Here is a 12,895-nt window from a genome sequence, read left to right on the forward strand (position 1 = left end):
TAGTTTGTTCTGTCTGTATGTCTGTCCCTCTGTCTGTCCTTCATCAGGTTATGTTTCTGATAGTTATGTTACATTAGATAAAGATGTCAGACAGAGAATTAAATTCCTGGTACAGAATTATATGTTATGTTTGTTCTCTCAGTCTGTCTATCTGTCCTTCATCAGGTTAAAGCGCGGTTCAAAGAATTTAACAATGAAGATGTGATCAGATCAACATGAAACTTTGTACACATACATGTAGATAGAGGAATATGTGGTATGAGTGCCAATGAGACAACTGTCTATCCAATATATATAGGAAGATGTGGTATGAGTGCCAATGAGACAACTCTCTATCCAATAGATATAGGAAGATGTGGTATGAGTGCCAATGAGACAACTCTCTATCCAGGTCACAATTTATAAAAGTAAACCATTATAGGTCAAGGTACGGCCTTTAAAACAAGGAGCTGTGGCTCACATCGAAAGGCCCCAGAAATTACTAGTGTAAAACCTTTCAAACAGGAAAACCGACGGTATAATCTATGTTCATTATGATGTGGCCTTTAAAAAAATCTTGTAGCAATTATTTTTTTACCTTGATGTAAGAGTTCACTCAAAATGGAAAGTATGAGCAGAGCACATGGACGACTAATTTCTTTATATGAACATCTGATGTGTCAGGTTTTTGTCTCATAACCAGACTTGGGGTAATTGTAATTGTAATCGTTAATCAGCTATAATTGATCACAAATTATCAAGTAATCACTGTAATCATTAATCAGCCAAAAATCTGATTACATGTAATTTAATTCAATCAATTACTTTTCAAAATACCCTGTAATCCTGATTACCTTTTGATTACATTCTGATTACAATAAAAAAAATCAAAAATTGTGTTTTTGTTCATTAGATGAACCTCTTTGTTATTCATATTTGATGAATATTTAACATGCTAAAATGGTTTGGTTTACTTTTAGCATGTCTTCTTCAGTAAAAAAATAAACTGTTACAGTATTGAAAAGTCATCATTAGCCTAAGCAGAGACATATAACACAATTATATACCTTTTGTCTTAGTAAAAAATATTGTACATATTATATTCATCATTTAATGATCATCTTAATATTTGATAATAACTGTTATATATATTTAAGTAATACTTTTCTTTAACACTGAATTATAATCTTTTGTTAATTTTTGTGATTTTTGTCAACTTTGAATTGACAAGTAGGAGACTAATTAAAGTTTTTTTTTATTGCAATTAACAATTGAGTATAGCTGTAGGGAAATATATATGATAAAAGATAAATCAGACATGAAAATTTATCTAATTAGCACAAACTAAATTAAAAGTTGGACAAATATGTTGTTTAAAATTTTAAAAAAATGTATTTGGAATGGACATGTAAAATGCAATGATTTTTAGTACTTATATATTGTTTAAAATTTAATTAAAAATTTCTATTAAAATTTAACATAGTTTTAACTGGTACCTTTATTTCGTCCATATCTTAACTTCCATAAACTGCACCTCGGAATACATATAAAGTATGAAAGAGGTCAGAAGACAAACAAAAAACTCTTTATAAATAAAGGCAACAGTAGTATACCGCTGTTCAAACTCATAAATCCATGGACAAAAAACAAAATCGGGGTAACAAACTAAAACTGACGGAAACGCATAAATATAAGAGGAGAACAACGACATAACACTTCAATGTAACTAACACACACAGAAACGGACCAAGCATCAGACAAAATTCCACGAGAATAACAAATATAACATCAAAACCAAATACATGAATTTGGGATAGACAAGTACCGTGACACGTCTTATCGCAACTAAATTTTATTCAAAATAATTCAGAGATCATTGGTGATAAAGTGTAATGTATGATAACCAGTGACACAATGTTCATGTATGTATATGTAGTGTAATGTGGTGTTTATTAAATAGATGAAGTTTGAAGTTATCATTTTATAATGTAACAAAAATACTTTCTCAAAAATGCTATAAATATATTGAACGTTTATTCATTCACATTATTCAAAATTTTTTGTTTTAAATTCATTGTAATCAGATGTAATCATGATTACTTTGCCAATGTTATCATTAATTTAATCAGATACTTTCAGAAATGATGTAATCATTAATTTAATTTAATCGTACACATGACAAAGTAATTGTAATTTAATCAATTACATTGCAAGTAATCGGACCCATCTTTGCTCATAACCTATCAATATATTTGTTGTTCCTTAACTAATGCTCTTCTGGCTTTTGTTATCAGTTTTAAATTCTCTTTTTTTTTAATATCACTGTAGTTCACCACAAAGTAGTCTTAGCTCAACAATAAGAGTATTCTCAGGGATGTGGAAATATTTGTTGTGATCTTGTCCCTGGGGAAGTGCAACTAAATTTTACTCACAATAAATATTGAAGTATTTTAATGTTAGCTAATATATTGTTCTTAGCACTGTTTTGGATCACAAACTAATAAAATTCATATGTTTATATTTAGGAAGTAGGAAATGGGTTAACATCAGTGGGACAGAAACCCAACAGCAAACCAACCAAAATGAAATGACTTCTTCTTTATATAAGCTTCCTATAGACAGGAACACCTCTAATAATAAATGACATGTAAAGGACAATTTTGTTGCAGTTTTTGAATAAAAATTTTAGTCTGTAGGTACATGTCTACATACTGAATTTAGAGGACACTGAGTGAAAAAATGGAAACTAAATAATTTATGATTTTTGGTGTTTCTCTCAACTGACACGCTTCGTTTTTTCTTGATAGTTGATGGGCAATTAAAGTGTCCCTTCTATTAACCACTTAAACAACAAATAAGGTTGACTTTTGATCTATAAATGAGACAAACAATTTTTTTTTCTGAATTTCCTTCCAAGGGGCAATCTGATATCCACAATGTCTGAAATTCTTGCTTCTGTATTTTTTGATACACTCCTTGTCTTCCGTTTGTGTTTCATGTTGTCTAATCGACTCGTCATTCTTTTTGTCTTGGTGCCACCTAGACAAAATTAATTACTTTTCCAGGTGTTCAAATGTATGAGTCGGGCGAGTCAGCATAGCATTTCCACACCCCTCATTCTTGTTTATATTGTTTTGTATACTATTAAACAATGAAAGTGGCAAAATAATGAAATAATCCTTTGAAATATATTGCAGCAAGAAGAGATTGATAAATTGAGTAAACTGCACGAGGAGGTTCAAAAGAAAAATGACGAATGTGAATCTCTGAAACAGCATTTGACTAAGGCCATGTATCAAGGGAAAAGTTTTGCTTTGATGCCAAGTATAGATGCCGACCATGAGGTGGCTTCACCATTTCTTACACTTAAACCAAAAGCTAAGGTAAATACAACCATGAGGTGGCTTCACCATTCCTTACACCTAAACCTATAGCTAAGGTAAATAAAACCATGAGGTGGCTTCACCATTCCTTACACCTAAACCTATAGCTAAGGTAAATAAAACCATGATGTGGCTTCACCATTCCTTACACCTAAACCTATAGCTAAGGTAAATATAATCATGAGGTGGCATCACCATTCCTTACACCTAAACCTATAGCTAACTAAGCTAAGGTAAATAAAACCATGAGGTGGCTTCACCATTCCTTACAACTAAACCTATAGCTAAGGTAAAGAAAACCATGAGGTGGCTTCACCATTCCTTACACCTAAACCTATAGCTAAAGTAAATATAATCATGAGGTGGCATCACCATTCCTTACACCTAAACCTATAGCTAAGGTAAATAAAACCATGAGGTGGCTTCACCATTCCTTACACCTAAACCTATAGCTAAGGTAAATAAAACCATGAGGTGGCTTCACCATTCCTTACACCTAAACCTATAGCTAAGGTAAATATAATCATGAGGTGGCATCACAATTCCTTACACCTAAACCTATAGCTAAAGTAAATAAAACCATGAGGTGGCTTCACCATTCCTTACACCTAAACCTATAGCTTAGGTAAATATAACCATGTGGTGGTATCACCATTCCTGACACCTAAACCTATAGCTAAGGTAAATATAACCATGAGGTGGCATCACCATTCCTTACACCTAAACCTATAGCTAAGGTAAATAAAACCATGAGGTGGCTTCACCATTCCTTACACCTAAACATATAGCTAAGGTAAATATAATCATGAGGTGGCATCACAATTCCTTACACCTAAACCTATAGCTAAGGTAAATAAAACCATGAGGTGGCTTCACCATTCCTTACACCTAAACCTATAGCTAAGGTTAATATAACCATGTGGTGGTATCACCATTCCTGACACCTAAACCTATAGCTAAGGTAAGAATAACCATAAGGTGGCATCACCATTCTTTACACCTTATACCAAAGGTAATGTTTATATAACCATAAGGTGGGCTCACCATTTCTTGCCTATAAATACAAAGATTAGGTAAATATACCCATGAGATTGCATCACCATTCCTTACACCAACACCAGAAGCTGTTTATATAAAGATGAGGTTGCATCACCATATCTTACACCTGAACAAAACTGGAAATCCTAGTCAATTGAGATTGGAATCAAAAACTGTAGTGTTGATAGGCTGGTAATACGGTAGATGACCTACTTAGACCACTCAAACACCCTACCCCTTGCTGTAAATACAAACACTGAAATGCTGAGTATTGATTTGATCTTATTTACAAGGTAACAGTGCTAAGGAAAGCCATGTCTTGTTTTAATACTTTATCTCCCAAATTTACTAGTCTTGCTCTAAATCCTCCATAATATGATTCATCATTATTCATAGAATACCAGTTATTGTGGATATTGTTTGTATAGCAAAATTATCAATTTTTAAAAGTTTTCAACAATTTACAAATTTTCTTTAGGCTTTTATACCAATTTGACAAAAGAAAGAAATCAAATATCCATGAAAAACTCAATTTTTCCTTAATCCTTGAAATTTGGTATTTACGAATATAAACGAATTAAAACGTACACACTTATAATAAAATCCAAAATGATAAATGACATTTAATATCATTGACTTGACAGGCTAAGAGGAAAACCATGGGAAAAGACGAGTCGTTTATGAGTGAGGGTGAATACTTTGCAGCCATTAGTGATGAGGAGGACGGCGTGGATGAGGAGGAGGATGAGGAGGTTAACAGTGATGAGGAATGGTGGAGGACACCCAAATATAAACGAAAAGTAAGTTGAAAATCATATTGTGTGTGCTGTGGAAATTCGCGAAAAAATAGTAATTGTGGCGATTAATATTCGTCATTTGCAAAATAATTTGGTGAAAGAAATTATAATACGATTTACTTTCATCCATCTTGTTTATTTACTTTTTTTAGGTTTCTAGGATTTACCTGATCAGACAATAATCGGAATTCACCTTGAACACGTTAACATTTTGACACAAAATCAATAATCAGCTGATTGCATTTTACAGCTGTTGACAACATAGGACTTATTAATAAAGGTGTTGATTGTATTGTTTGACAAAATGATATTGTTAAATGGCGTCCGTCACATGTCACATAAAGGATTTATTAACCACTTTGCAACGCATGTGTTAGAAGCAAATTTTTAATGTCTCCTCTCCTTCTTTTAATGATCGTCCAGAAAAAGCTGTTGTTATGACGAAAAATATTCAAAAAAGAATCTCTGATTTAAAACTTTATCCTTTGACTTTGATATAGATAATTGATTAAAAAGAGTACTTTAAGGTGGTACCTAACACTACAGGGAGATAACTCTGTAAAATCAGCAGAACGTTTTAATTACGTTGTGTTGTAAAGGGAATATTAAGCTTCTCAATGATCAAAAATGGTGTTTTTCAAACTGCTATATGTTATTACCAGTGTAATTTTTCTGATAAATTGGTTGGTTCAAAATTTTTGAAATTTTTATATTTTTGTTAAAGGGTTAAAGTAAATACTTTGTCAAAATTTAATGAAAATTAAACGAGCCAAATTAATTTTAGTGAAAGTGTTGGGTACCACCTTAAAGTCTTTGAGTGACACAATGTGTTTCAAGCATAGTTTTATATCTCAACTTTTTCATTTATGATGGTCTAGAAATAAAACTGTCATTATGAAGGAATCGATGCAAAAGGTTGGGAACAACCCCTCTAATGAGTGTAACCCTAAAATGTAATGAATACCCCTTAAATGAGCGATCAATTTCAAGTTATAAAAACTTTTGTTTTTGTTGTAAAATCACTTCTTAGTACAAAAGGGCACATATATTTCTTTTGAAGAACCTCTCCATAAGAACTACATCTTTCTGGTATTATATGGTCAAAGCATGTCCAAGAATTTTGTTATAATCCGGAACTTATATCTTTATTATTAAAAATAAGTGGCCCCCTCTTTTAGAAAAATTGTTCAAAATATAATGAAATTTTCCCCTTTTAAGTTAAAAAAGTCCTTCTCATTAAAAGTAAAAGTAAATGTTTAGTGTTTATTCATTACAATGTAGACTCCAAGATTTGAGAAAATAAACATAGACAACAATGGGGCAAACTCATCTTATTTAGGGAGGGGGGTTCGAAAAAATGAAAACTATATTTATGTTACTTGGCAAAAAAGTAATAAAGTGTATTTAATGTTTGACTGATCTGTTTGGAAACTAGGATTGTGTGTTTCCCATTCCAGTGAGGAAGTTTTATTATTATGAAGTATTTGTCACTATTGATTAATTTTTATGTAGGAAGAGTCATTCTAGAAAACAGCTAAATTGTGTAAAATTCTAACACTGGATTTTTTTTCTTTTTTCAGCAAAGTTCAAAGATAGTTCAGGTAAGGACTTTCTTATTGATTTTCTATAGTGAAAAATTATTGTCTTCAAGCTTTAAGCTTGAGTAAAAATATTTGCCTGCAAAATCATTCTCATAAATTAAATCAGTCAAATCCATTTTTAGAATTCAAATTTAAGCCCAGGAGATTAACATGTATAATTAAAGACAATGTCTTAAAAATTTTAAAAGTAGGTGTAATACACAAGTGAGGTTGTTTATAAAATTATTTCAAATCAGGGAAACAGTTCTAACCCACAAATTGACAACTAACTAAAGGGAGATTTAAGGTATGAGATTACATGATGTAATGACAAACAAGAAAGATATTTGAACTTTACATGTTTGCTAAAAATCTGCATTGAAGAAAAAATGAAAACGTATACAATTTGATATAAAGGGGATTCATTCTTAATTGTAGGATACTATTTTTTTTATTGTTTCAGGATATAAATGTTCAACAATGTAAACATTTTCTTTAGCCTTGTATGAGGGGGATAGGACCTGTATCAGTTCTCCATGATTGGGTGTTTTTAAGCTCAGGATTTCGGGATCGGACCCCTCCTAACCCCTCTCTTGTATGCAGTGTTTGACAAAATAATGAAACCTTTAATATCCATGAAAACACAATTGTTCCTTCATCCAGGAAAATTGGTTTCTACCCACAAAAAATGGAATGCACTGTTAATCTTGATCAATATTACAATATGTAGTTATTTTTTTTTGTAGCCAAAAAAAGATCCATCAAGAAATTCTATAACAAAATGTAACTGTAAAGGAAACTGCCTGAAGAAAATCTGTGGCTGTCCAAAACAAGGCATTGTGTGCTCTGACCATTGTAAATGTTCTAGTCAGTGTAGGAACATAGAACAGCCAGGATCAACAACCAATCCAGATGATGATAGTGTAAGTACAAGGGGGTAATATCATAACATAGAACAGCCAGGATCAACAACCAATCCAGATGATGATAGCGTAAGTACAAGGGGGTAATATCATAAATAAAACAGCTAGGATCAACAACCAATCCAGACGATAATAGTGTAAGTACAAGGGGGTAATATCATTACATAGAACAGCCAGGATAAACAACCAATCCAGACGATGATAGTGTAAGTACAAGGGGGTAATATCATAAATAAAACAGCTAGGATCAACAACCAATCCAGATGATAATAGTGTAAGTACAAGGGGGTAATATCATTACATAGAACAGCCAGGATCAACAACCAATCCAGATGATGATAGTGTAAGTACAAGGGGGTAATATCATAAATAAAACAGCTAGGATCAATAACCAATCCAGACGATAATAGTGTAAGTACAAGGGGGTAATATCATTACATAGAACAGCCAGGATAAACAACCAATCCAGACGATGATAGCCTAAGTACAAGGGGGTAATATCATTACATAGAACAGCCAGGATAAACAACCAATCCAGATGATGATAGTGTAAGTACAAGGGGGTAATACCATAACATAGAACAGCCAGGATCAACAACTTATCCAGACGATCAACAACCAAGTTTCAGTTCAGAAAATTGGCTGTGTTCATATTGTTAAAAAAACGAGAAAGTTGTATGATTGCCAATGAGACAAAAGATGAAAAAAACACCTAGTAAATTACATGTCCCTGAAGAGCTTTTCTGAATTTATCCTTACCAAGAATGCTCAAAGGAGAATAATTGAAATCCAAGGATGCATTTAAGACCAATAAAGTTGTAAAGCTATCTATAATGACCAAAGACAAAAAAAATGAATAATTACAGGGTAACCTAGAGTTGTTTATAATAAGCAAGGATCTGTAGCATGAAATAAGCCATAAAAGGCACTTGGATGACAGAAAATTGAAACGTTCAAAATAGAAAAAGCTCACTTTAGCAATATGAACTTACACTAAATACAAATGGAGTAATTTTCATTTTCTTCTGTAGATTTCAACAACATTAAACAGCACCTACAATTTAGAGGAGAAAGAACATATTTCATCACAAAACAGCAGCGCGAATGAATTTGTGGAGCCAATGATTCCTAAAAGAAAATCTCGAACAAACAACACTAGTGAAATAAGCTCATCCACAGAGGGAGCCACAAAGAAGAGAAGACTACTCACTGGCAGTAACAGCTTTTTTAAACCTCTATAGTTGTAAATTTATAAACAATGTTTCATAGATAAGGGTTGTTGGTGATAGATTTATTTTGTTGGATAGTCAGTAGTGTCCAGTTCAATGTTAGATTCAGAAGCTGGACTGAATGACTGAAATAAACGAGAAAAGACATTAATGTTATCCTTAACAGTTTATGAAATTCAGAAGAAGATTGTAATCCAGGAACAATGGACAATATATTACTACCATATGACTGTCAGTCAGTCAGGCATAACAAATAGACTAGAAACTATTAAAAATCTGTAATCACTAAGGAAATGTCTGTCATAAAAAATAAACTAGAGCTTATCTCTAAGGACATTTATCTGTTATATCATGTTTATGTTTTCATGGGGAAAAAGAATGGCTGGTTACTTTAGTCTTCTATCTGAGAAGAAATCAGCTCTACTGAAAAAAAAGATTGTGCAATATTTTACCAATTTTTATTCCTTTTAAAATTCTGTAAATTCTGTATCTTATTTTGGTATTTGTTCAGCAAACGTTTTTAAGTCACCTTCAGTGGCCTATGGGCAATGTGTGCTATGTTTTTTCATCTCTTGGTTTCGGTTTATATGAACTTTTTCAAACAAACAAAAAGTTCTGCTCTGAAACCACTTGACCAATGGCTAAAAATGTAACATGAGTGACAAATGGATCAGTTATTTTACATCTTAATAGCTTTAGTATACAGAGTAATACAATGTGATCAGAATTCATCATGATGCTAATATGTACCTACTTTGTATTTGAAACAAAATTATCTTCTTATACTTTCTATAAAATAGAATAATTGAAATGAATGTAGTATTTTATCTAGTTTCTGCTCAAGTAAAATGTATGTTATGAACCCATTGAAGAAAATTTTAATTTCCGGCTGTAATTCATTGTATCACTATTTTATTCCACAAATCATGTGTACATGACTTTTAAATAGCTTGTGATATACACTAGAAAACAGAGACATTCATTCTTCTCTAGACTCTAATACTTGATTTTATTTGATTTTAAGGTGGTACCCAACACTTTCACTAAAACTAATTTGGCTCGTTTAATTTTCATAAAATTTTGTCAAAATATTTACTTTGACCCTTTAACAAAAATATAGAAATTTAGAATTTTGAACCAACCGTTTTGTCAGAAAAATTACACTGGTTATATAGTAGTTTGACAAACATCAATTTTGATCATTGAGAAGCTTAATATTCCATTTACAACACAATGTAATTAAAACGTTTAGCCTCATATGATACAAAAAGAAGATGTGGTATGATTGCCAATGAGACAACTCTCCACGAGAGAACAAAATGACACAGAAATGAACAACTATAGGTCACCATAGGACCTTCAACAATGAGTTTTTCTTTTTTTACAATTTTTCACTGTTCTCTTCTCCCTAAAGGACTTCCTTCCATTGTTTTCACAGATATCAGTTTTTATAAATTTTGGAAAGATTTTCTTTAAAATTGATTTTATGCATCAAACGCATTCTATATTGAAATTTTTATGAAATTGGTATTGTTGACAAACATTTCAAGTGTGGTTCACCTATTTCTAAGACATGCAAGGAAATTAGAACCTCATGACCTCAGAATATTTTGTGTGGTCCATCTGCTGATAAGACTAGCTTTCTTCATTTTATGTAAATTTATTTGTTATTCCTTAGATATTGCCACAAATTTAAATGTCAATTAAAGTGAAACAATATTGAACGAAATTGACCATTGTCCAGTTGTATATGTACATTTTGATCATCTTTTTAATGTGGCATAAATATATTTATATGAATGAGTATTGACCTTTGTCAAGTTTTTTTGGTAAAATAAAATCAAGTCATTTTTATGTCTTTGATTATTTTAAAATTTTAAAATTTGTTTATCATTTTTTTAAATAAAATGTGTAAAAATAAAGCTAACAGCATGAAACAAAGCAAAGTAATTTTACTTTTGTTTATCAATAAAATTATTGAATCTGCATCATTATACATTTATTTATTGCCTTTTACCCTAACCTCTCCAGTTATTGATAAAAATCTTTCATACTATTATTTTTTAATAGATCTTAGGGTCAGTGTTCACATTTCTGCAGGTAAGATGTAACAGTCTGGACAACTGTTTGTTTTCTCAATGACAGAATGACAGTATCCCTAAATGCCCCAGATAATTATATTGGCTTTGGCATGATAAAAAAGACTAAGGAGCATTATCACAAACTATCCTAAAGAATGACCTATTTCCTCCAATTATAATCTGGATATTCACAACAAATCAGAAAGGCGTGATTGAACTTTAATAATTGCCTATATTCTGATTTTTTTTTGCCTGATTTATAGGCATTATGTTTTGGTTCGTCTGTCCGTTTGTGTGTTGGTCTGTACGGCATCAGGTAAAAGTTTTTGGTCAAGGTAGTTTTTGATGAAGTTGAAGTCATTACAACTTAACTTAGTACACATGGAACATGTGTACTAAGTTAAGTTGTAATGACTCAAGGTAGTTTTTGATGAAGTTGAAGTCATTACAACTTAACTTAGTACACATGGAACTCAAGGTAGTTTTTGATGAAGTTGAAGTCATTACAACTTAACTTAGTACACATGGAACTCAAGGTAGTTTTTGATGAAGTTGAAGTCATTACAACTTAACTTAGTACACATGGAACATGTGTACTAAGTTAAGTTGTAATGACTTCAACTTCATCAAAAACTACCTTGACATATGATATGATCTTATGTTTATGTCAAATTAATGTTAAAATTAAAGAACATAGAAAATGATACTGCGAGTTGGGCATTTGTGTACTATTGACACATTTTTGTATAACTCGAATGTTGTCGATCTTATTGCATAGTTGACAGAATAAGACAGGAGAAAAATGATTTGACACAACCGTCAATTTCTTGTATGTTTTTGTTTCCAGGCAATCAAATGTCTGGGGACAAATCAAGTAAAGGAATGGTCAGAAGGCAACCCATAGACATATTATTTCCCTTTATCTTATTTACACTCTAAAGTGATCAGTATTTTTATGGCCCCTCAACAAAGTTGTCGGTGCCATATAGTTTTACCTTTGTCCGTCATTTTGTCATTCCTCAAAAAACCATAATACAAACTTTTTTTTAAAACGCCTTCAGATATTGGTCTGATATTTGGTATGTGAGTTAACAATGATGAGTTACAGATCATGTGCATGTTTCATTCCGCTCTGCTAATTTTGGCCGAAATTACATGCTTTGGACTTCGATAAATTGTTGAAAATCAAAGTTATTCAGACTATTATTCTAAACGCCTTCAGTTATTGGGCTGATTTTTTGGGATACAATTGCTTTCAAGCAATCTGTAGACTTATACTATTGGCTCAGGGGCAATGCTCTCACGTCAACTGTTTTATTCTAAACATTAAGGAACCCCTCCGATTCGTATGATTGTCTTCGTTGAAAAGGTTAAAACAAACAAAGGGATTGAACTTAAAACAACTTTCCTATAATGTTCTTTTCATAATCTTCATGTTTGATATTTCCCTTGACTGATATGCATGTTTTTAACAACACGGAAAATCAGAATTAAGCAGTATTTATTTTATTGTTTTTATGAATTTAGAAACACGTCAAAGGGATTTCCCCAGTTGTGATAAAAATGCGAGAGTTTTCTGAATTGCGATAAATCTATTTCTGTCATATAAGAACTGAAGTAAAGTTTTTCTTTTATGTCACCGTTATGAAATTGAACTTCCATAAAGAAATATAATAATAATAATAATAATATACGTTCTTGCTCCAGGGTTTGTTTAGGTAATTATGCGCATGTGTATATTATTCTTGACTTCAAGGGGTATTAGATTGAATGGTTGCTCTGGATTCCCCACTCAATTGATTAATTTATAACTCATTGGATCCTTTGTATGTATGTCTGCTATTGAGGGTTTTTGTTGTTGCATAATTTTAAAGCATATGCATCA

At 31.8% G+C, this 12,895-nt stretch overlaps 1 protein-coding gene across 1 annotated transcript; it reads left to right on the forward strand.

Moving 5' to 3' along the window:
• The first annotated feature begins 3,168 nt into the window (after positions 1-3,168).
• Positions 3,169-9,957, forward strand: LOC143042876 (uncharacterized). The gene is made up of 5 exons (XM_076215368.1): positions 3,169-3,362; positions 5,045-5,200; positions 6,778-6,798; positions 7,524-7,700; positions 8,732-9,957. Exons 1-5 carry the CDS (start codon positions 3,270-3,272, stop codon positions 8,939-8,941), a joined length of 657 nt encoding a protein of 218 aa, XP_076071483.1. The 5' UTR covers positions 3,169-3,269; the 3' UTR covers positions 8,942-9,957.
• Positions 9,958-12,895: the final 2,938 nt, after the last annotated feature.

Source organism: Mytilus galloprovincialis, chromosome 8 (assembly GCF_965363235.1).
Source record: "Mytilus galloprovincialis chromosome 8, xbMytGall1.hap1.1, whole genome shotgun sequence".
Classification (NCBI taxonomy): domain Eukaryota; kingdom Metazoa; phylum Mollusca; class Bivalvia; order Mytilida; family Mytilidae; genus Mytilus; species Mytilus galloprovincialis.